Genomic DNA, 25443 nt, shown 5'->3' on the forward strand with positions numbered 1-25443 from the left:
GAGTGCCCTCTTGTGCAACATTTTTTAACAAAATAGTTTCTGCTGCTGCAAATAAATAGCATAAATGCATGAAGGAACTCAAAGCAGATTGACTGCACTTCATGAAACCTATTTTGATTTTCATTTCTCTAGTTACTGTATTTGTGTTGATGCTCTTAATGGAAGAACCACTGTTGAGCATTTCAGAAAAAAATCACTAACCTCACTATTGGTTTTAAAACAGGAGATCTCAAATGATGTTTGAATTTGTTTTCATTACCAGACAATGACTCGGAGGAAGAAAAGCCCAAGCAAGCTGTCAAGCCCAGAAGAGGAGGAGCTCGATATGCAGTAAAAGCAATTGACAGTGATGAAGAGAATGAAAGTGAACAAGAGGAAGAAGTTAAGGCACCGCGAAGGCAAAGAGTCAACAGAAGAAAACCAGTTAAAGACGATAATAGTGAGGATGAGAGCGAATCAGAAACAGAAGACCCGAAAGGCAGGAAGAGAAGCGGACAGTCTGATAATAAAAGTAAAGGATCAAACACCAAAAAGCAGAAAGAGGAAGCAAATAAAGGCAAACAAGCAGGCAAGGGGCAAGCTAATAACCAGAAGAATGGCAAAAAGAAGAAAAAGAAGGACACCAGGTACAGTGAGGTCAAAGTGCATTAAAGAATACAAACCCCATGTATAAATCGTTTTTAGTCCTCCTTTGAAAGGTTGAAAAATGAAAACTAAATGTATCAAAGTGATATTGTGTTTGTATAATTTTTATTGACATATTTTTTATGTATAAGCAGACCAATATGAAAGACAGTTGCAAAAGATGTATAATAATGGATGCATACCAGTATGACTGTACAAACGAAAGAAAATTATATTGCAATACATACCACTGAGTGTCAGACAGTCAGAGAAGGTAGGACACAGTAGGGGACAATATAAAGTTAGATAGGGTAATGATCCAGTACTTCACACAATATTGTAGGAAGAAGAAATCTACTTGCAGTTCGAAGAAAGCTACATTCAGGAAACACTAAACATACATAGTAGCTATCCAGGAGAGAATGAGGAAAATATCCATGAGCAATGCAGCCAGGCAAGTGGTGTCCCTCAACTAGTGTAAGCATAGGAAGGTACCCCAAATGTCCTTGAAAATTTGTGCCTGATTGTTCAGTCTGTAGATCAGGCGTTCATGGGCTGCACTCCTAACCATGTAGTCCATCAAGTCCTCGAGATTAGGAGCTACGGGTTTTGATCACCTGTTCGGGAGGCTACAAATCTGCAACCAAGGCAGTGTCCATCCATCTTTTGTTATGCCGGAAAAGGGCAGTGATGTCGTGATTATCCTGCAACACAGCAATGGGTGCCGAAGGGGAAAAGTTGAACCCACAAGTACTGTAAGAACGTGCCAAATCTGAGTCCAGCAGGATAGAAGCACGGGGTACAATTGTAGGACATGCAGAATATCACAATTCGATTGGGCACACCTCTAGCAGTTGGATGTGTTTGTCAATTTCACTTTGAAGGACTTGTCTGGGGTTCAAGGCCTGTCTTGGAGGATTTTAAAATAACAAAATGTTATCCGGGCTTCTCAGAGACCTCTATTGTGCTTTGCGCTAAGTTGCTTCCAGTATGATGGGGAATATGTAGCTATTGCTGCCAGGGGCGGCAAAAGAACTGTTTCATGGAATCAGAGAACATCTTGGTGATGATAAAGTCAAAGAGGCCTGTGATCAGCTTCCTATAGGGCCCCCATCGTACCAAGGAGACATGGAATGACAAGGAGATATGGTGCCATTTGTGAGCCATTCATAATTAGTGAAAGCAGTGGTGTAGCTGCATGTATCTACAGAAGTGAACTCTGAGCAATCAATACTGCTCAAAGACTTCTGCAAAGGTCTTTATCAATCCATTCACCAGTAGGTGACACACCTTGGTAATTCCCCTGATGTGTCATTCTGGCATTAGGAAGGGTTGGGTATCTATTGTGAGAGCAGTGTTATGCCATAAGTGGGCATAGGATGCTTAAAACCATCCTCCTGAAGGAGATCATGCGTAGTTGTCCAAACATTATTCATTTCTAGCAGGATAGGGTTATGGGTGCCCATGGACGTCTTGGGACCAGCAAAGAAAACTGATGGGCCTTGGGCTCTCCCATGTAGTTGTCATTCAATCATGACCCACATAGGCGTTTCCTTCTGCAGGTTCATATGGTAAGCCATTTGGGAGAGGTGTTGTACCCTGTAGTGAGATTAAAAATGAGGGAGGCAGAATCCTCCTGAGGTTGTAGCTGCATATAGTTTGGGAGCTGCCAGTCTAGGTGGGGTAGAGTCCCAATTGTACCTGTGAATAGCACCATCAATCCGGTTTAGAATTCCTGCCGGTATTTTAAATGATACAAAAGGGGGTGGTGATGGACGGAGCATCAGAACCAATCAAACACTCACACCCAGTCAAAAGATCTGGGTTGGATCCATCACCGTTCTTTAGCCCACTCTGCCACCCCAGTTCAGACATGGCCATATGCAAATCAGTCTGACCCTGTGCCTCATGGGAACAGTCCAGCCCGAACTGCCAAGCCATGCCTTCCCTGGACCGGAAACAAGCTTCCTAGGACCGGTTTCTAGCATTTCAGCCGTCTTCAGCCAGGCTTGCTTGAATCCAGTGGCAAAGTGAGCAAAGGACTCAACGTCTGAGCATACCCTGCCAACTTATGGCGAACAAAGCGGTACAAAAGGGGGTGGTGATGGACGGAGCATCAGAACCAATCAAACACTCACACCCAGTCAAAAGATCTGGGTTGGATCCATCACCGTTCTTTAGCCCACTCTGCCACCCCAGTTCAGACATGGCCATATGCAAATCAGTCTGACCCTGTGCCTCATGGGAACAGTCCAGCCCGAACTGCCAAGCCATGCCTTCTCTGGACCGGAAACAAGCTTCCTCGGACCGGTTTCTAGCATTTCAGCCGTCTTCAGCCAGGCTTGCTGCCTGCTTGAATCCAGTGGCAAAGTGAGCAAGGGACTCAACGTCTGAGCATACCCTGCCAACTTATGGCGAACAAAGCAGTACAAAATGATAACATGCTGAAAATCTAATTGAAACTGGGGTCTGTGATCATCTTAACTGCTTGGCTCATGCCTATAACAATAATTGAAGGGATCTTCATTTTTGTTTTATCCAGTAGCTCGTCGGGGCCATCATTGTCTTGAATCATGGTGGGGAAGTCAGAACCGACCTGTTCTCCCAAGTATTTTAGACAACTGGAAGATCAATGGTAATTGATGCAAGGAATGTTGTGCTGTATGAAGAGTCATGGGCATCGCCTCTGTTTTAGACCGATTTATTCTGTATCCTGGAAAACAGGAAAAGTTGGTAATAAGTGTCATCCGCTCCTGTATGAAGCTCATGGGCTTCCTTAATTTCAAAAGTACATCATCAGCATACAGAAGAAGCTTAAGCTCACCTGATGGCATATGCACATCCAAGATGGTTGTCGAAGAGCAGATGGCAGTGGGTCTAAGGCTAGAAGAAAAAGTAAGGGGGACAGGGGTAATCCCTGTTGTTTATCCTGTTGAATAGGAATAAGGTCAGAGTGAAAGTGATTACAAATTATCCATCCAGAATGTGTATTATGGAGCCATTGAAGCACATTTAAGAAGCGTTGGTGCCCAAAACATGTCCTGGTGTGGAAGAGATAATGCCATTCTTCACAGTCTGCCATCTTCTCAGTGTTAAGTGAGAGCAACAGTTTTGTGTTTTAGTAGGATCTGGTTTGCCAAAGGATATGTATCAAAGTACGTAGGTGGTTTCAGGAAGAGCGATGTGTCACATACCCAACTTGGCTTTCAAGTGGATCACACTCCCAAGCCTGTTAGCCAGGACATTCGCCAAGATCTTCATATTACAGTTCAGTAGAGAAATAAGGTGGGAACTGGTACAAGCAAATATGTCCTAATCTAGTTTAGCATAAGGGAGATGTGTGTTCTGTTAAATCCCTCACTCAATGGACCTGTGGCTGTAGCATCGCAAAGGAGTTAAGTGAGGAGTGGTACTGTTTTCAATTGCGTGATTTTGTAAAATTCTACTAGGAATCTGTTGTTATCAGGCACTTTTCCAGTTATCATCAACTTGAGAGCCTCGCTCACTTCTTCCCCTGTGATATTGTGCTCTAATTCCACCCATAATCGGTCAGGGTGAGTGAGCAGATAAAATAACGAATCTTCACTTGTGGCATACCCAGGTTATTCCGAAGTGTTCAGATTAGAGTAGAAAGATGCAAATTCACGGTCTATCAGATCAGGTTGGGTAAGGTAAGTAGCGAGCTTGTGCCATCTTGAACAGCTGGTATAGTAGATTTGCCGTCTTGTTGTTGAATCTGCATAGCCAGCAGCTTGCCTGCTTTCTCATCCAGTTCGCAATTCTTCTGCTTGATCCCCATTAGAGCCTTTTCCATCACCATGATATAAACAGAATTCAGCTAAAATTTCTTCTCCAGTGAAGAATGTAAATTTGCCTGTGTGGGCGGAATTGATATTCCTCTTGCAAGGTCTTTATTTTGGATTACAAAACTCTCTCTGTGTTTTCAGATGTTTTACACGCTATGCAAGATTTCCTGATAAGGAGCACTAGGAGATAAGCCTTCCCAGCCACCTATAGGAGCTGCTTAGAGGAAGAGGTAGATTTTTTAATGGCTAGATACATATTGAGCCAGGAGACAAGTTTCTGTTTTGCTTCCAATAAGCATAATTTTCACCACCTCAAGCAAATGTATTGGTGCATGATCAGAGACACCTCCTACCATGATCTCACAGGTCCGGATCTTTAGTGGGGCAGCTGCATTTGCGAAAAAGAAATCAATTCTGGATTGAAAGCTGTGGGCTGGAGAGATGTAGGTATGTTCATTTCCCGTAGGGTGGATTAGGTGCCTCGGATCCTGTAAGGAAACATCGGCCATGATATCACTCAGGATAGCTCTATCCCGAGTACGTCGAAGGTCAGGGCAGCCAGTCTTATCCAGGAAGGAGTTTAGCACCATGTTCCAATCACCCCCAATAATTACTGTAGCAGAGCCAAAGGCAGTAAGGAGGCACGTCGATTTGGTGAACCATAGTTGCTTAGTTCCCATAGGAGAATAGAAAGATCCCACAATGAGGGAGTGGTCTGATATTTGCAGTCAGGCAAAAATGTATTGGCCATTAGAGTCTGTCTACCTGCACTGGCAGCCTCTTATGAAGACGATTGGCTACTCCATTCTTCTTAGAGGGAGCTTAGGGGCCAGGATCATCAATAAATGAAGCATCCAAACCCTAGGTGGATATTTCTTTATCCACCCACTCACATTTAAGATCAACAGATTCAAGGGCATTAAATTGTGCTTCCTGCACCAGTGCTTTACCAGGTCATATGGAATCCAAGAAGGCAAGAGTCTTTTTGTGTTTAATGAAGTGGGCCATGCCGTTGGCGTTGAAGGACCATATGTCTAGGTCCTTGAAGCTGTGCTGCATCATGGTTGTAAATCATTGTGTAGCAAGGATGGTCGTGCCCCATGAAGTCAGGTATGTAGAGCGAGGCCCTATGAAGCGGCCCAACTAACAGCCTTTGAGTGGGATAGTAGAAGTCACCGGTATGTCAATCTCATCCTACTTAGCAAATGAAGAAAAGTGAAGGGCTCCATGGTTGAGGGAGGGGGAAAACAGTAGTTGATAAGGTTGTAAAGGCGGGCCATAGGAAATAAGGAGAGATTTAAGGGGGGAGCAGGATTTATCTCTGTAGGTAGGATGTGAGCAATCCTCCAGTTTGGTCCGCTCCCTTTCCACCTGCTGGAATTAGGCATCAGAGGGCTTTGGGACATCTTGGCTGGGGATTGGGAAGTGTCCATGTTCATGGTTTGGGTCCCAGTATTTTCAAACTAGAGGTCTAGGTCTGCCAGTGTCATGAGATTCTTTGGTACAGCCGTTCACAGTAACAATTCTGTGCTGGGCCTAAGAGAACAAACTGTAAGTCAGGGTTTTTGAGCAGGGGGTGCAGGACCAGAAACTTCTTGTGGGCAATGCATTTAATATGAGAGGTCTGCTGAGATCATTATCCTTTTATGCTTGAAGGAGTATGGTCCGTGCTTTATGGCATCTGATAGAAGTGCCCTTACATTTTAAGAACGAAGGAGGTTAGCTATTATCGGGTGTGTGGTGGTCCAGGAAGTGGTGGTATGGGCCGCTGTCTGATGTGCTCATTGGAAATCTAGTGGTGGGGTAAAAGACCTAAGTTTATACACCTAAGACCCAAGGTTATACTTGATGTAGTTTATAAAATAGTTCAGGCTCCTACAACTTTGCGTAATACCACCTTTGAGGAGAGACATTTTCCTGGGGAATAGAAAAAAGTCTCCATTTAAAAAAAAGCCCTCTCTAGACCCTTTAATAGAGAATAATTATTGACCTATGTCGGCTACCTTTCCCTGCAAAGGTTATAGAAAAACATCTTAATAAAAGTCTGGTAGACTACCTCGAAAATAACCAAATACTGAACAAAGCACAGTTTGGTTGTAGGCCAATTCACAGCATTGAGACTGCACTGGTCGCAGTCTCAGAAGAAATAAGATCCATTATGGATTGGGCGGAAGGCTGCGGTTATATGTTTGGATCTTCCCTCGCCTTTCATACTGTGAGCCATGTGGTTCTGTTAAAGTGACCGGAAGACTTTGGCATTATGGGATCAACCCTGAATTGCATTGCCTCATTCCTAAAAGTTTCCAAACCATGGGTGACCCTTGTGGCGTTTAATTCAAAATCTTTTACTCTGCCTTGCGGGGTCCCCAAGGGGTCATCTCTCAACCCAATGCTTTTTAATATCTATGTGGCTCCATTAGCCAAGCTTATGCATTCTGTTGGCTTCGCCACAGTAGTGTACACTGATGATATTGATTTCTAACAATGTAATGTGGAGGCTGATCGATTCAACAGATGTATGCTAGCAATCAATAGCTGGATGAGCAAAAACTGTCTAAAACTGAACTCCCCAAAAACTGAAGTCCCTATTTTTAGGAAGTAGGTCGCCTTTTGGGGTCTTGCATGGTGGCCTCAGTCTCAAGGATCTCTTCCTATGGCAGTTTCCAAAGCAAGGAGCTTATGTGTAATTTTTGATGCAGAGCTGTCATGCGAGGCTCAGAGAAATAAACTGTCTTCATCTTGTTTTTTATCATGAGAATGTTGAAGAAAGTGTTACCTTTTATCCCCTCAGATCTGAGAAAATCAATTTTCATATCCTTAGTCTTATCAAGGCTTGATTACTGCAATGCCCTATATATTGGCATTAATCAGCGATCACCGATTAAGCTACTGATGTTGCACAGCACTGCTTGTTAACTACTGAAAAAAAATCCAAAGTTCAAGTCTGCAGCAGGAGCATTGAATCCCGGTAAGGAAGAGTATTACCTTTTAAGACTTTTTGTCTGGCACACAAAGCATTACATGGTTTAGGTCCAGAGTACATCAAAAGTAAGTTTAGATGGTACTTTCCCAAGAGACTCCTACGGTCAGCCACCTCAAGATCAGTAATTATTTCCAGGATTAAGAAAAGTGGTGTGGACGGCCCTAGCTTTGTTCATTCCACATGCATTCTCTGGAACAGCCTGCCCCAGCGCCTAAAAAGTCAGAATAATTTTCTCTGTTTCCAGAAGCATTTAAAAACTTGGCTATTTTCTCCTTCCTTATAGCGTGGTTGTTCTTAGTGAATGGGTATTGATGGCTCTGTGACTGGACGTATAACTATGCAGCGCTATGACGCCTTAGGACAATGACAAGCTTTAGAATTTCTTGCACCATTAAATCAAAGATGTCTGTGAGCTTGAGAATAAAAGTTTATATGAATTTTAAGACAGCCTGAGTGTCCTCTGTTTCTTGGACCCCAAAGATTCTGATGTTGTTTCAGCAGCTTTGATTCTCCAAATCTGTGAGTTTCTTTTGTGTGTTCTAGAGTTCTGCACTCCATGTCATAGTTTCCGTCACCTTAAGATGAAAATCATCCAATCGTTTGTCAGCAGAATCCAGTCTGTGTCATAGATGAGGCATTTCACTCTTGAAGGACTTGAGCTCACTATTTGTTTCTTTGGTGAATTGTTCTACCATAGATATTATGGATTGCACAAGTTTGTGTTTGGCAATGATCCAGTCTAGTGTCACTCCAGAAGCTGTTTGTAGGGCCTGGAGGTTGTTTAGGTCAGATAGCTTTTGCAAAAGTCCACTTATGATTACCTTTGTTACCTGGCATCTATGCGAGAAGGGTTAAGAGCAAGGAAAGAGGTGTCTTTGTCCCCCAACCGAGTCTTAAGAGGTGCAACAAGTCACATTAAGGATTGTTCTGACAATACATGGAATCACCCACAGTAGGTTATAAAACAGGGACAGAGCAAGTGTCCTCAGAGCTCCGTAGTGGAGACATAGGGAACCAGTAAGAGACAAGAAAAGAAAAAACAGCAGCAGCAATATTGAAGGTGTCCACTAGATGGCAGCTAATGATCACCAAAAGCATGTCTCCTACAGATATTGCATTCTCAGTAGGTGGACATGTTGGTGGATCCCAATTCAAAATGGCAAGCCAGTTATGAGGTAAGTACTGGTATCAGGAAGGTAAGATTCCCAGAGCCCCCAAGTGTTCTCCTCAAGGCCCTGAAAATTGCCAGAGAGTCAGTTTTGGCGGTACACCAGGAAGTACCAGAAAGGGTCAGTGTAGGAGAAAAATGGTCCCTGGGAGGCGGCCTGCTGTCAGGAGACACTGTGGCAGCACCTGCAACCTCCTGGTGATAGAGTGGCTCTGTTTCAAGGCAATACCAACAGGTCCCATTGCTCACAGACCTTCCGAACAGTGCAGCAGCAGAGAAGAGCCAAATAGCAGCACCGGTAAGTGCCCCAGAGGTTGTGCTCCCCGTGGATGCTCCTGACAGGGAGGGGGATGCGGATCACTCTGTACAGAAAGGTCATGTAGGATGAGTATCACTGGAGCAAAACTAAAGAGCAGTCATTTTCATCATGACTGTGCTCCGCCTCAAAGTGATATTGGGAGTCGCATAATGGAAGTTGTCAGTCAGTAAAAGTAGCAGCTATGGACCATACGGGTAGCAAAAAATGGTTGTAAGGATCACTGTATGCTCTTCTAATGAGTGTTTGCAATGGGAAACTTTTCTTGGTATGGTGGCCTTGACCCTTTGAGTAACAGAATAATAAAGATTGAGGATCCCTCCTGCCACCATTCCCATCTCTAGGGTCAATGCAGACCTGAAAGAGGTAGTGGAACGGTGGATGGTAGTCTAATTTGTCTCCGCTAACTTCTGCCTGTCTTGAACTCACAGATCAGAGGGAGATGGAAGAATGCAGGTGATTTTCTGCAGTCAAAAAACACGCATTTCTGTATGTTCCAAGTGCATTATGACATTTAGTCATGAAGATACATTGCACATTTTGCGAAAAGTTAATTGTAATAAAAGTACTATTGATTTTTCTTCTTCATACTGCAGATCTTGAAAAAGCCCCAGGCCTGTATACCACTAGGGGCAGAAACATGTGTTGGCTGTTTTGTTGTTCAACTACAATGATGATTCAGCATGAATTAAAAACAGATTACAATTATTAAAATTAACTTTCTGCAAAAATGTATCTGTATGAGTACATTTGATAATGGCTTTGGGACATTATGAAGTGAACAAATAAGGATATTGACTTCTGGGTGCAAGCATTCCTACCGATAGTCTCTTCCTCTGGGGAGAAGTTAGCCCCACCCTTCTCTTACAAATGCAATACTTTGCAAAAACATTGTGAGTGCAGAAGACCAGAGAAGGTAATCCTAGTGGCTTGAAGTCTGCAGGGCCTTGCAATTATACTTAATAACACACCCCTTGTCTCAGAGTTTATTTAGTTGATTCTGTTGGCATGGATCCATTTTTTAAGCTCTCATTGCAGTCCTCAGTCTGGGAAGGACTGAAAAGGCCTATGGTTAGGTGGGGAAAGGGTGGCAGGGTGACAAGTATTGCGTTTTTTAATTTGGGTTGAAAAGAGTATTGCCGAAGAAGGTGGGCATGCTACACATATTGATTTTGTAATAATGGGGCTAGGAGGCTAAGAAAGGTTAAAGGATGTAAGGAGGGTTATTTTGTTCATCGACACTGCTCAGCTGCTCTTGCATAGCAGATCATTGGGATCCGTTTACATGGTGTAATCATGTGTGGCATCCAAACATTAACATGTATATGGGAAGCTATCAATAATGAGGAGTTTTACATCACTGAATTCCCAATGGCATCATAGACACACTGAACTTTGATCTTGTCAATTTCTTTGGAGCATATCGGTGGAACAGTTTTAATATTTGTATAAATACCTATCTATATTTTGATTGCTTCTTTTTATGATGGCCATGACACTGATCTCACTGAAGCTATTATTCTGCAACCACAAATCTACATGTGAAATTCATTTTAGTAAGATCTTTAATCTAGGTTTGCTTATTTTATTCTTTATGTGAAATCCATTCTAGTAAGATCTTTAATCAAGGTTTGCTTATTTTATTGTCATGGATGAGGCTGGTTTCACAATGAAATAATAAATGATGTCACAGGGAAATAGAAACAGTTGACAGCTTGTGTGCAGTTCTTGTTAAGAAGTGCAATTCAACTTCCCAGGCATTAACCAGTTACCGCTTTCCACTGGCTTGATTGGTTATTGGAACTGCTCATTTCGTACAACTCAACAACTCTGTGCTGGAAATTATTTCACCCAGTCTGTTGTGTTTACCTCTTATCCTTACAAACATTATGACAAATCTTTCAGTTTGAGCAGTACACCTGACTGTTAACTAAGCATAGTAAGCAGATCACTTGGGATTAAATCAAATAATTTAGTATCAAGATTGCTTTTATTTCCATATTTTTTGACCAGTGACTATTTCCACAATTACAATATTTTATAGAGTTCAGATAAGTCGAGCTCTGGCACTTTTTCTCCATAAGATTATGTAACTGGCCAGTGTGGAATAGCAAGCATGTTAATAGACTTAATCCTCCCTTCTTTTTCACAAAACACATTAGGGATGATTCATTAAGGCAAATTTACATAGGTATATCTACTCACTTTTAGATCTACTTCTTCAGCTAGGAATAAATCTCATTTATTTCTATTCACCATTTATTAGTAGAAATTTACACCTAGCTGTAGACTTACATGTCTCCACCTGCTCCAATGAGGGGGGAGGAGCCTCTTACTACCCATTTTGAGATTGTAAAGCTATCAGTATCCATTTTGTATCTGTTTGTGGAGATCTCCACTGCTAGGTGTTGAAAGGATGATTCCTTGAGGTGAAAAGGGACGCTGAAGCTTGAAGTAGTGGAGGCTTGAGTTTATTTCTAGTAGTAGGTATAAACAACTCATCCACCCAACTGTCAGTAAGATAATGATCTCACTGCCCACTAACATTCCACAGCTGGCTTAGTCCTGACATTCCAGAACACCAGGCATCATCAGAGTGAAGTACATAGACATATGTAATTACATGAAAAGAAAGCCATTACAACATATCTCCCTCCTTTACACCGATACAGAAAATGCATAACAATAAACACAATAGCATCATGTGACATTAATCAAGTGACATAGTCCTTCAAATGAGAGGGAAGACAAGAATTTCTCTTGGGCCTTATATAGATCTCCGGAGCTCCTTCCCCTTCCGTAACAGTGTGAGGAAAGCTTGATGTTACATCAGTATTGCATATAGCAACACGACCTAGATTCCAAACCCTGTGATCACTAGTTCGTATAGCATTCTTGAACACCTTAACAACCTTTAACGGTTTGGTGAATTTAGATCCAGACACAGCAAAGCCTGGTCTTTTGATCCGAACCCAATCACCCACCTTAACCTTTGTGGACTTAACAGCATGACGAACATCATAGTTTTCTTTACTCTTAGAGCATTTCAAATCTTCCTGTTCCTGCCATGATGTAGAGTCAACCTCACGAGATCTGCCAGAAAGAAATTTATTTACCCATGGTGGATCTAAAAAAGTAACAGGGTCCCTTCCACGAAACAAAAGAAAAGGAGACTTCCCTGTAGTGGTATGTGGGGTAAATCGATACACACACACTCTTTTCAAAACCTCCTCCTGCCAATTAAGACCATTGGATTTTGCTAAAGACACCGTTTCCTTCAAGACTCTGTTGAATCTTTCCACTGTACCATTGGATTCTGGGTGATACAAAGAACATTTCTTGTGAATAATGCCACAATCACCAAGAAAAGTCTCCATCTCTCTCGACACAAGTTGCACACCATTGTCTGTAAGTAAGGTCTCGGGAATTCCTTCCCTGGCAATAATGTCTTTTAAACATTGAATAACCGCGTTAGAATTAATATTCCTCACAAAAAATACTTCTGGCCACCTTGAAAACAAATCCATGACTACTACAACAAACGTAGCAAAAACCAAAGTAAATGATGGACGGAGTGTTGAACATTGCAAGCACTCACCCCCAGTCAACTGATCTGGGTTTAATCCATCACCGTTCTTTAGCCCACTCTGCCACCCCAGTTCAGACATGGCCATATGCAAATCAGTCTGACCCTGTGCCTCATGGGAACAGTCCAGCCTGAACTGCCAAGCCATGTCTTCCCTGGACCAGAATCAAGCTTCCTAGGACCGGTTTCTGGCATTTCAGCCGTCTTCAGCCAGGCTTGCTTGAATCCAGTGGCAAAGTGAGCAAGGGACTCACGTCTGAGCATACCCCGCCAACTTATGGCAAACAAAGCAAAAACCAAAGTAAATGATGGACGGAGTGTTGAACATTGCAAGCACTCACCCCCAGTCAACTGATCTGGGTTTAATCCATCACCGTTCTTTAGCCCACTCTGCCACCCCAGTTCAGACATGGCCATATGCAAATCAGTCTGACCCTGTGCCTCATGGGAACAGTCCAGCCTGAACTGCCAAGCCATGTCTTCCCTGGACCAGAATCAAGCTTCCTAGGACCGGTTTCTGGCATTTCAGCCGTCTTCAGCCAGGCTTGTTTGAATCCAGTGGCAAAGTGAGCAAGGGACTCACGTCTGAGCATACCCCGCCAACTTATGGCAAACAAAGCAAAAACCAAAGTAAATGATGGACGGAGTGTTGAACATTGCAAGCACTCACCCCCAGTCAACTGATCTGGGTTTAATCCATCACCGTTCTTTAGCCCACTCTGCCACCCCAGTTCAGACATGGCCATATGCAAATCAGTCTGACCCTGTGCCTCATGGGAACAGTCCAGCCTGAACTGCCAAGCCATGTCTTCCCTGGACCAGAATCAAGCTTCCTAGGACCGGTTTCTGGCATTTCAGCCGTCTTCAGCCAGGCTTGCTTGAATCCAGTGGCAAAGTGAGCAAGGGACTCACGTCTGAGCATACCCCGCCAACTTATGGCAAACAAAGCAAAAACCAAAGTAAATGATGGACGGAGTGTTGAACATTGCAAGCACTCACCCCCAGTCAACTGATCTGGGTTTAATCCATCACCGTTCTTTAGCCCACTCTGCCACCCCAGTTCAGACATGGCCATATGCAAATCAGTCTGACCCTGTGCCTCATGGGAACAGTCCAGCCTGAACTGCCAAGCCATGTCTTCCCTGGACCAGAATCAAGCTTCCTAGGACCGGTTTCTGGCATTTCAGCCGTCTTCAGCCAGGCTTGCTTGAATCCAGTGGCAAAGTGAGCAAGGGACTCACGTCTGAGCATACCCCGCCAACTTATGGCAAACAAAGCAAAAACCAAAGTAAATGATGGACGGAGTGTTGAACATTGCAAGCACTCACCCCCAGTCAACTGATCTGGGTTTAATCCATCACCGTTCTTTAGCCCACTCTGCCACCCCAGTTCAGACATGGCCATATGCAAATCAGTCTGACCCTGTGCCTCATGGGAAAAGTCCAGCCTGAACTGCCAAGCCATGTCTTCCCTGGACCAGAATCAAGCTTCCTAGGACCGGTTTCTGGCATTTCAGCCGTCTTCAGCTAGGCTTGCTTGAATCCAGTGGCAAAGTGAGCAAGGGACTCACGTCTGAGCATACCCCGCCAACTTATGGCAAACAAAGCAAAAACCAAAGTAAATGATGGACGGAGTGTTGAACATTGCAAGCACTCACCCCCAGTCAACTGATCTGGGTTTAATCCATCACCGTTCTTTAGCCCACTCTGCCACCCCAGTTCAGACATGGCCATATGCAAATCAGTCTGACCCTGTGCCTCATGGGAACAGTCCAGCCTGAACTGCCAAGCCATGTCTTCCCTGGACCAGAATCAAGCTTCCTAGGACCGGTTTCTGGCATTTCAGCCGTCTTCAGCCAGGCTTGCTTGAATCCAGTGGCAAAGTGAGCAAGGGACTCACGTCTGAGCATACCCCGCCAACTTATGGCAAACAAAGCAAAAACCAAAGTAAATGATGGACGGAGTGTTGAACATTGCAAGCACTCACCCCCAGTCAACTGATCTGGGTTTAATCCATCACCGTTCTTTAGCCCACTCTGCCACCCCAGTTCAGACATGGCCATATGCAAATCAGTCTGACCCTGTGCCTCATGGGAACAGTCCAGCCTGAACTGCCAAGCCATGTCTTCCCTGGACCAGAATCAAGCTTCCTAGGACCGGTTTCTGGCATTTCAGCCGTCTTCAGCCAGGCTTGCTTGAATCCAGTGGCAAAGTGAGCAAGGGACTCACGTCTGAGCATACCCCGCCAACTTATGGCAAACAAAGCAAAAACCAAAGTAAATGATGGACGGAGTGTTGAACATTGCAAGCACTCACCCCCAGTCAACTGATCTGGGTTTAATCCATCACCGTTCTTTAGCCCACTCTGCCACCCCAGTTCAGACATGGCCATATGCAAATCAGTCTGACCCTGTGCCTCATGGGAACAGTCCAGCCTGAACTGCCAAGCCATGTCTTCCCTGGACCAGAATCAAGCTTCCTAGGACCGGTTTCTGGCATTTCAGCCGTCTTCAGCCAGGCTTGCTTGAATCCAGTGGCAAAGTGAGCAAGGGACTCACGTCTGAGCATACCCCGCCAACTTATGGCAAACAAAGCAAAAACCAAAGTAAATGATGGACGGAGTGTTGAACATTGCAAGCACTCACCCCCAGTCAACTGATCTGGGTTTAATCCATCACCGTTCTTTAGCCCACTCTGCCACCCCAGTTCAGACATGGCCATATGCAAATCAGTCTGACCCTGTGCCTCATGGGAACAGTCCAGCCTGAACTGCCAAGCCATGTCTTCCCTGGACCAGAATCAAGCTTCCTAGGACCGGTTTCTGGCATTTCAGCCGTCTTCAGCCAGGCTTGGTGAGCAAAAAAACGATGGATTTAGGCCCAGATCTCTGTACTGGGGTGAATGTATGACATTGTTCTGCATTCTGTCCATCAATTGTTGTTTTTGCATTTGTCACCCCGAGTGGGAAGGGTATGCTCAGACGTGAGTCCCTTGCTTTCCATGCCACTGGAATCAAGCTATCCTGGCTGACGAGGGCTGAAAGCCCGAAACCGGTCCTAGGATGCTTGTTTCCAGTCCAGGGAGGACCTGGCTTGGCAGTTCGGGCTGGACTGTTCCCATGGGGCACAGGGTCAAGACTGATTTGCATATGGCTGGGTTCAAACTGGAATGGCATGGTGAGCAAAAAAACGATGGATTTAGGCCCAGATCTCTGTACTGGGGTGAATGTATGACATTGTTCTGCATTCTGTCCATCAATTGTTGTTTTTGCATTTGTCACCCCGAGTGGGAAGGGTATGCTCAGACGTGAGTCCCTTGCTTTCCATGCCACTGGAATCAAGCTATCCTGGCTGACGAGGGCTGAAAGCCCGAAACCGGTCCTAGGATGCTTGTTTCCAGTCCAGGGAGGACCTGGCTTGGCAGTTCGGGCTGGACTGTTCCCATGGGGCACAGGGTCAAGACTGATTTGCATATGGCTGGGTTCAAACTGGAATGGCATGGTGAGCAAAAAAACGATGGATTTAGGCCCAGATCTCTGTACTGGGGTGAATGTATGACATTGTTCTGCATTCTGTCCATCAATTGTTGTTTTTGCATTTGTCACCCCGAGTGGGAAGGGTATGCTCAGACGTTAGTCCCTTGCTTTCCATGCCACTGGAATCAAGCTATCCTGGCTGACGAGGGCTGAAAGCCCGAAACCGGTCCTAGGATGCTTGTTTCCAGTCCAGGGAGGACCTGGCTTGGCAGTTCGGGCTGGACTGTTCCCATGGGGCACAGGGTCAAGACTGATTTGCATATGGCTGGGTTCAAACTGGAATGGCATGGTGAGCAAAAAAACGATGGATTTAGGCCCAGATCTCTGTACTGGGGTGAATGTATGACATTGTTCTGCATTCTGTCCATCAATTGTTGTTTTTGCATTTGTCACCCCGAGTGGGAAGGGTATGCTCAGACGTGAGTCCCTTGCTTTCCATGCCACTGGAATCAAGCTATCCTGGCTGACGAGGGCTGAAAGCCCGAAACCGGTCCTAGGATGCTTGTTTCCAGTCCAGGGAGGACCTGGCTTGGCAGTTCGGGCTGGACTGTTCCCATGGGGCACAGGGTCAAGACTGATTTGCATATGGCTGGGTTCAAACTGGAATGGCATGGTGAGCAAAAAAACGATGGATTTAGGCCCAGATCTCTGTACTGGGGTGAATGTATGACATTGTTCTGCATTCTGTCCATCAATTGTTGTTTTTGCATTTGTCACCCCGAGTGGGAAGGGTATGCTCAGACGTGAGTCCCTTGCTTTCCATGCCACTGGAATCAAGCTATCCTGGCTGACGAGGGCTGAAAGCCCGAAACCGGTCCTAGGATGCTTGTTTCCAGTCCAGGGAGGACCTGGCTTGGCAGTTCGGGCTGGACTGTTCCCATGGGGCACAGGGTCAAGACTGATTTGCATATGGCTGGGTTCAAACTGGAATGGCATGGTGAGCAAAAAAACGATGGATTTAGGCCCAGATCTCTGTACTGGGGTGAATGTATGACATTGTTCTGCATTCTGTCCATCAATTGTTGTTTTTGCATTTGTCACCCCGAGTGGGAAGGGTATGCTCAGACGTGAGTCCCTTGCTTTCCATGCCACTGGAATCAAGCTATCCTGGCTGACGAGGGCTGAAAGCCCGAAACCGGTCCTAGGATGCTTGTTTCCAGTCCAGGGAGGACCTGGCTTGGCAGTTCGGGCTGGACTGTTCCCATGGGGCACAGGGTCAAGACTGATTTGCATATGGCTGGGTTCAAACTGGAATGGCATGGTGAGCAAAAAAACGATGGATTTAGGCCCAGATCTCTGTACTGGGGTGAATGTATGACATTGTTCTGCATTCTGTCCATCAATTGTTGTTTTTGCATTTGTCACCCCGAGTGGGAAGGGTATGCTCAGACGTGAGTCCCTTGCTTTCCATGCCACTGGAATCAAGCTATCCTGGCTGACGAGGGCTGAAAGCCCGAAACCGGTCCTAGGATGCTTGTTTCCAGTCCAGGGAGGACCTGGCTTGGCAGTTCGGGCTGGACTGTTCCCATGGGGCACAGGGTCAAGACTGATTTGCATATGGCTGGGTTCAAACTGGAATGGCATGGTGAGCAAAAAAACGATGGATTTAGGCCCAGATCTCTGTACTGGGGTGAATGTATGACATTGTTCTGCATTCTGTCCATCAATTGTTGTTTTTGCATTTGTCACCCCGAGTGGGAAGGGTATGCTCAGACGTGAGTCCCTTGCTTTCCATGCCACTGGAATCAAGCTATCCTGGCTGACGAGGGCTGAAAGCCCGAAACCGGTCCTAGGATGCTTGTTTCCAGTCCAGGGAGGACCTGGCTTGGCAGTTCGGGCTGGACTGTTCCCATGGGGCACAGGGTCAAGACTGATTTGCATATGGCTGGGTTCAAACTGGAATGGCATGGTGAGCAAAAAAACGATGGATTTAGGCCCAGATCTCTGTACTGGGGTGAATGTATGACATTGTTCTGCATTCTGTCCATCAATTGTTGTTTTTGCATTTGTCACCCCGAGTGGGAAGGGTATGCTCAGACGTGAGTCCCTTGCTTTCCATGCCACTGGAATCAAGCTATCCTGGCTGACGAGGGCTGAAAGCCCGAAACCGGTCCTAGGATGCTTGTTTCCAGTCCAGGGAGGACCTGGCTTGGCAGTTCGGGCTGGACTGTTCCCATGGGGCACAGGGTCAAGACTGATTTGCATATGGCTGGGTTCAAACTGGAATGGCATGGTGAGCAAAAAAACGATGGATTTAGGCCCAGATCTCTGTACTGGGGTGAATGTATGACATTGTTCTGCATTCTGTCCATCAATTGTTGTTTTTGCATTTGTCACCCCGAGTGGGAAGGGTATGCTCAGACGTGAGTCCCTTGCTTTCCATGCCACTGGAATCAAGCTATCCTGGCTGACGAGGGCTGAAAGCCCGAAACCGGTCCTAGGATGCTTGTTTCCAGTCCAGGGAGGACCTGGCTTGGCAGTTCGGGCTGGACTGTTCCCATGGGGCACAGGGTCAAGACTGATTTGCATATGGCTGGGTTCAAACTGGAATGGCATGGTGAGCAAAAAAACGATGGATTTAGGCCCAGATCTCTGTACTGGGGTGAATGTATGACATTGTTTTGCATTCTGTCCATCAATTGTTGTTTTTGCATTTGTCACCCCGAGTGGGAAGGGTATGCTCAGACGTGAGTCCCTTGCTTTCCATGCCACTGGAATCAAGCTATCCTGGCTGACGAGGGCTGAAAGCCCGAAACCGGTCCTAGGATGCTTGTTTCCAGTCCAGGGAGGACCTGGCTTGGCAGTTCGGGCTGGACTGTTCCCATGGGGCACAGGGTCAAGACTGATTTGCATATGGCTGGGTTCAAACTGGAATGGCATGGTGAGCAAAAAAACGATGGATTTAGGCCCAGATCTCTGTACTGGGGTGAATGTATGACATTGTTCTGCATTCTGTCCATCAATTGTTGTTTTTGCATACTACAACAAACGTGTCAGAACCATCTCCATGAATGGGCCCTAAAATATCAAGAGCAGTATCCTTCCAGGGACCACACGGATGAACTCTCTTTTCCATGGGCTGTGTCCTGGTTTTCAAAACCTTTTCACTGAGAGCACATTGGACACATTCTCTGACTAAATGTTCAATCTGTGTGTCCAAACCTGGCCACCAATAGCTAGAACGCACTCTCTCCTTAGTTTTAGAAATACCTAAGTGTGCCTCATGCGCCAAATCCAAGACCTCTTTCCTTAAAGAGGCTGGGGGTACCAATTTGTGACCTCTCAACAACAATCCCTCACAACTTGAAAGTTGATCTTTAACCAACCAGAAATCTCTCACTGAGTCACTGCCTTGATCTTTATGGTGCCATCCCTCACAGATCAATTTGGAGACTTCTTGAATAGTATCATCACACTTACAAGCATCTAACCACCTCTCACGAGAAATCACCTTATAATCCACTCCACAGACAAATTCCTGAGGAAGATTAAAAGATGGATCTGAATTCTGATCCAACTTGTCTTGTTGCTCGTCAGGAACTAACCTTGAAAGAGTATCATCAACAACATTCTCTGACCCCGGAACATGTTTGACAATGAAATTAAACCCTTGTAATCCAACCACCCATTTTGAGATTCTGGGAGATACAGAGTCAATTCCTTTTTTAGTTAGTACCTCACAAAGAGGCTTGTGATCCGTTCTTACAACAAATGAAGTGCCCCACAAAAACTTTTTTAATTTCTTAATAGCCCAGTGTACCGCAAGGGCTTCATGTTCAATCACAGAATAGCGGCATTCGGCCCCTTTCAAACACCTAGATATGAACATGATGGTATTCTCAGGCAGGACACCCCCTTGATACAAGACTGCACCAATACCTTTAAGGCTTGCATCAGTAGATATAATAGAGCTCTTGCTGGGGTCAAAATTCTTTAAGTTAGGAGCATTCTGTAATTTCATTTTTATGTCATTAAATTCTCTGTCACACAAACTATTCCAACTAAATTTCTCCCCTTTCCTTAACAAGTTTCTCATGTTGAACGTGACCTCAGCAAAATTCTTTATGAATTTATTATAGTATTCAGCCATACCTAAAAATCTCATGAGTTCCTCCTTGGAAGAAGGAACAACAAGGTCTTTAATGGTGTTTACTAGATCAGCTTTTGGAACTACCCCTTCCGCACTTATAGTATGGCCCAGATAGTCAATTTTGCTGAGACCAAACCTACACTTTTCCTTCTTTACCGTCAAATTGTGAGAGGTAAGTTTGTCCAACACTTGCCTAACCCTTCTTTCATGCACAGCAACAGTAGATCCATATACCAAAATGTCGTCTTGGTACACAAACCCCAGGGATGTTAACTAAGACCTTTTCCATGACACGTTGAAAAACTGAGGCAGCAGACACCAGCCCAAATGGGAGTCTAATAAATCTAAATGTCCCAAACGGAGTGATAAAGGCGGTTAGATCTCTGGAGGACTCATCAAGTAAGATTTGATGGTACGCTGATGTTAGATCAATGGTACTAAATATCTTTGCCCCACCCACCATACTCAACAGCTCAGATATGTTAGGTAAGGGATATTTATCTACCTGAACACATTTATTGAGTTGTCTGAGGTCAACACAGAGCCTCAAAGAATTGTCCGGTTTTCTTGCGACCACCACCGGAGCAAGCCAAGATGTTCCCTCAACCTCCTCAATTATACCCTGGGACTTCAGTTTATTTAATTCTTTAAGCATGTCTTACTTGACAGTGAAAGGAACATTTCTGACTTTACAGGAAACAGGAGCTGAGCCAGGAAAAAGTTTAATCTTATGACAGTAACCCTTAAGGCATCCTAGTTTGTCACCAAAAACCAGTGGATATTGGCTTATCAAAAGAGTTTGTAGTGAAGCACTGTCCACCACAGACTCAACACTTTTCCTTTCTTTGAGAATGATAGGAGGACTGCTGTTGGGGTCCAACATGACACCAAGATCTTTTTGGTGCCACCAGCTGATGATGCTATCACCTTTTTTTGAAACATAAACTTTCCCACTAGCAAAACGTTCACCGTATTCGATTAGACCATTAAAGTAACCCCTTAACTCAATGGGATCGCCTCCATATGCAGTTGGGCGAATGTCTGGTTTCATTAGTTTAACTTACTTGCACAAATTATCTTCAAAAAATTTGCTAGAAATGATAGTAATCTTGGCTCCTGAGTCAAACAAAACCTTAGTTCTGTGACCCTCCACCAAAATGAAATCAAGAGGTCCCTCAGCCCCAACTTGGACCACAATTTGTCCACACTCAAAATCATGTTGATCTGATGTGTTGCCATCAGAGACCTCGCTAACTTTCTTCTTTAAATTTTTGAATCTACAGGCACTCACAAAATGACCCTTCTTCTTACAATGAGAACATGTAACATTTAGTGCAGGACACGACTTATCATTTGCCCAATGTGAAGTGCTATTGCATCTGTAACACTTCCCACCCTTGTTAGGATTCTCACTGGGTTTATTTGTACTCATTTCTTTAAGTCGTGTCTTTACGTGAGAGTCACCCTTGTCTGTTTCTTTCCTTGACGCCGAATGTGTGTTAACCACTGACACCTCTTTGTTAAGATCTTTCTTGATCACCTTTACACATTGTAGAGAATGTTCTATTCTCTTAGCGACTACAAGAACCTCATCCAAAGAAGGTTCATCTTTCATCCAGAGTTCATCACGTACTTTCTCAGATACGCAACCAAGCATAAACTGGTCTCGTATCCTTTCATCCGTTAGTGCGTCAAACTTACAACTGGAAGCTAAGCGTCTAAGTTCTGTTATATAATTTTCTATGTTTTCTTCCTCTTTTTGCATACGCTTGCCAAAATGATATCTTTCTAAGATAGTGCTGACTTTTGGCAAGTAATGAGCATCAAGTTTATAAATACATTGCTCATACTCATTAAGACCAGAACTAGAACTACTAGGGACATCAGGTAAATGGTCAAAGACATCTTGACCTTCAGACCCAAGACAATGCATTAATAAAGCTGTCTTCCTCTCCACACTTAAAGAGGTACCACAGACACGAGCATAGCGCTCGAAAACCTTCTTCGACTTGGACCATTTAATGGGAGGGTCACCCGGAGATAGCAGAAAAAACGGGGCTGCAGTGACGTTTTGCATGTTACGAAAGAAACGTTGAAGAGAAGTGCAAAATTAAACAAACCTTATGAAACCAGTAGAGGTAATTAAACTAGTACTAAATAACAGACATACTGCACAAACTACCTAAGGAAATTGTGTTGATTGAGTACAATGAATAAACAAGGAATTATCAGCGCCGTTAAACTATAGACAGATGACACACCAAACATTAAGATGAAGGCTGTGGATGACGGCGTTAGGCTGTGCGTGTCAGCGCTGTTAAGTAAAGACAATTGACACGTTAAAAGTTAAGAAGAAGGTGCTGTGCGTGTCAGCGCAGCTGTTAAACTATGAATAGATGACACACCAGACGTTGAGATGAAAGCTGTGGATGACGGCGTTAGGCTGTGCGTGTCAGCGCTGTTAATATAAGGACCATTGACACGCCAGAATGAAAGTAGTGGATGACAAGGTTAGGCTGTGCGTGTCAGCGCCGTTAAAAATAAAGACAAATGACACGCTAAAAGTTTAGATGAAGGTGCTGTGCGTGTCAGCGCAGTAAAATGAATATGAACACTTCATGGGTGTTCGCGAGTATGTCCGCGTTATGTGCGTTCAGTAATAAAGTTAAGAACATTCAGCGTTGACTCTCCTTTGAAAAAAACACTACGTGAAATGTTTGTGACGAGGATTGCTTAGCAACGACCTCCTTGTGTTTCAGCGAATAGGATTGTGTTAATCCACCTAGCAGCCAATCAGGATTCAGCTTCTTCAGCAACCAATCCAGGAGGAGTAGAGAAAGTTGTGTACTACGCGTTTCATGCCTCATTCCAGTCACCATGCGTTCCAGATAGTGACGAGAGGTATATTGAACTTCAAGGTGTCATGGCAACTTTATGCCGGTAACGACAAGAGCGCGAGTAGCAGCGCGAGGGCTAACGTAAGTTAACTGATTTCTCCGAAATGCCAAAGTTAATGTGCAGAAATATGCTATTTAAACACCCTTAGTTTCGTGGGAGAGAAACTACCACCGCTATCTGGTTATCTCTCGAATGTAGGGACATTAGGAGTTAATAAAGTTTAGAGGAGTTTTTAGAGTAGTCGCGCAATGCAGAGCAGAGGCAGGATTGATAATGGATGCCTTATTGGGAAATAAGGAACGTTCTTACTTGATATCAAAGTCCTCTTGAAGCGAACAGATGAATGTTTGTAGGTTTCGCCAGAGAGAAGATGAGAGTTGGAGTTGAGTTGAGTTCCCAGTCGTCGCCAGTGTTGAAAGGATGATTCCTTGAGGTGAAAAAGGACGCTGAAGCTTGAAGTAGTGGAGGCTTGAGTTTATTTCTAGTAGTAGGTATAAACAACTCATCCACCCAACTGTCAGTAAGATAATGATCTCACTGCCCACTAACATTCCACAGCTGGCTTAGTCCTGACATTCCAGAACACCAGGCATCATCAGAGTGAAGTACATAGACATATGTAATTACATGAAAAGAAAGCTAGGACAGAGACATCTTTGCTGGAAAATAAAGAGACAGTTATTACCATTTATTATTTTTTAAATAGAATAATTTTAATGTAAAATAACTGTAAATTAAATTAAAATAATTATTAGTGACTTAAAAATTAAATAATACAATTACAACAGATTAACTCCTTATTTATCAACAATAATTTAAAATAAAATAACCCTTCCAAGGTTTTTAGTATTAAATGTGAATAAACTTGATTAAAAGTGATATTTTTCATTTGAATTTTTGAGTCCTTTTTAAAATATGTGTAATATTAAATTTATAAGAAAACGAAAAAACTTCAGTAATTAATCCTTACTGTTATCACTAAAATACATCTATTTAATTTATATGTAGACTTAAATTAATTAGTTCAGCATCAATTCCTATGGGCTGTTAATTTATTTTCCTGCCTCCATTATTTTCTAAAAAAAAAGTCTACTCTGGTACCATTTGTTGACCGTGTTTATCATTGTGAATTGAAGTGTGTTAGTACTTATTAGTTTATCCTGGATTTCTAAAAAAAATATCGTAAACAATATTTAATTTAAAATGTATATTTAAAAAAAAAAAATCTATTTATTTAAATAAATGCCCCATTATGTTTTAGGTTTTTTCAAATTAGTTACTGTTTTTATTTTGAATTAATATTCTTTTTTGTTACAGATTTGAAAATACTATTTATAATGCTTGAATGCTTTTAAAATATGGTTTATATTAATAAAAATAACATGAAAACGTGAATTATAAAAAAGTAAACGATTTGATTTTTAACACGTAGACACTCTTATTTGTATTTAAATTAGAAGTAAGAAATAGGTTTATGTATTTAAAAGTATCTCCCACGAGGTGTTATATTACGTTCACACATCCATTATTGTCTGTAGGAGTAAGCTTGTGTGGTGCTAAACTTACTCCAAAGTGGAGACAGAGTACATTTACACCTTTTGGAATCTATTTCATTGTACTGACTTTAGACGTGTACTATGTGAATAGCAATGGAATTAGCCTTTTGTGGATGGTTGTTTGCATTAGCATGTCCATCCTGAAATCCCTCTGCAACAATATTTCAAATTATTTCTATTCTGTTTCATGTTTGGTGCTGAAAGACTGAGAACCAACTCCTCTGCACACACTATACCACTGAAAAATTCGCTTTCCGTGGATGTCATATTTATATTATCCTTGATCACGATGTAATGTAGATCATGCAGCAACTGAAGTAACAGATAAAAATGACGGCCATCTATCTATTCCTTTCTTTTGAAATTATCTTAACGATGTCCAAGTAAACCATTAGGTATACCCCTCTTACAAGTAGAAAAGCAGCTACTTGTTGTAAAAGCCTGCTAAATATAATCATAGAGAACTTGTGATTGTCAGGGAGCAAAGGCGTATTGCTGTCCAAAAGCTATGTAAATGTAAATGCAGGAATCCTTTCATTGTGTGCCTGATAACACATTTGAGGCCCATTCTGATTCTGATGCTAACTAGGAGACAAATCACTTGAGTTCTAAGGCTAAAAATTTTAGAATCAAAGGCCCAGTTCATGAGAACTGGACCATTCCTTTATTTGTTAAAGTAGTTGCATGTTTTAGTTTCTCTTTCAGAAAATCCAGAGTTTAGTGCCCTTTCATCAATCCTGCCACGTTACTAAATGAAGTTTCCATCTGCCTAAAAATCAACTACTTCGTCTCTGCCATAAAGTGGGTGCTTGCTTTGGCATAGTATTTTGAGAGGCAATAAATGGATGACACTAATCGTATCAGGAATGACAAATCTTTAAC

The 25443-nt window shown here is 43.5% G+C and overlaps 1 protein-coding gene across 1 annotated transcript in view; it reads left to right on the forward strand.

Annotated features, from left to right (window-relative positions):
* Positions 1 to 25443, forward strand: part of LOC146866022 (transmembrane channel-like protein 2-B) — a 704484-nt gene that overhangs the window by 48519 nt on the left and 630522 nt on the right. Inside the window, exon 3 of the mRNA XM_085633032.1 lies at positions 263 to 626. Coding sequence (XP_085489158.1) covers positions 263 to 626 — 364 coding nt within the window. The remainder of the gene's footprint in view (positions 1 to 262; positions 627 to 25443) is intronic.

Source organism: Triturus cristatus, chromosome 2_1 (assembly GCF_964204655.1).
Source record: "Triturus cristatus chromosome 2_1, aTriCri1.1, whole genome shotgun sequence".
NCBI classification, from domain to species: domain Eukaryota; kingdom Metazoa; phylum Chordata; class Amphibia; order Caudata; family Salamandridae; genus Triturus; species Triturus cristatus.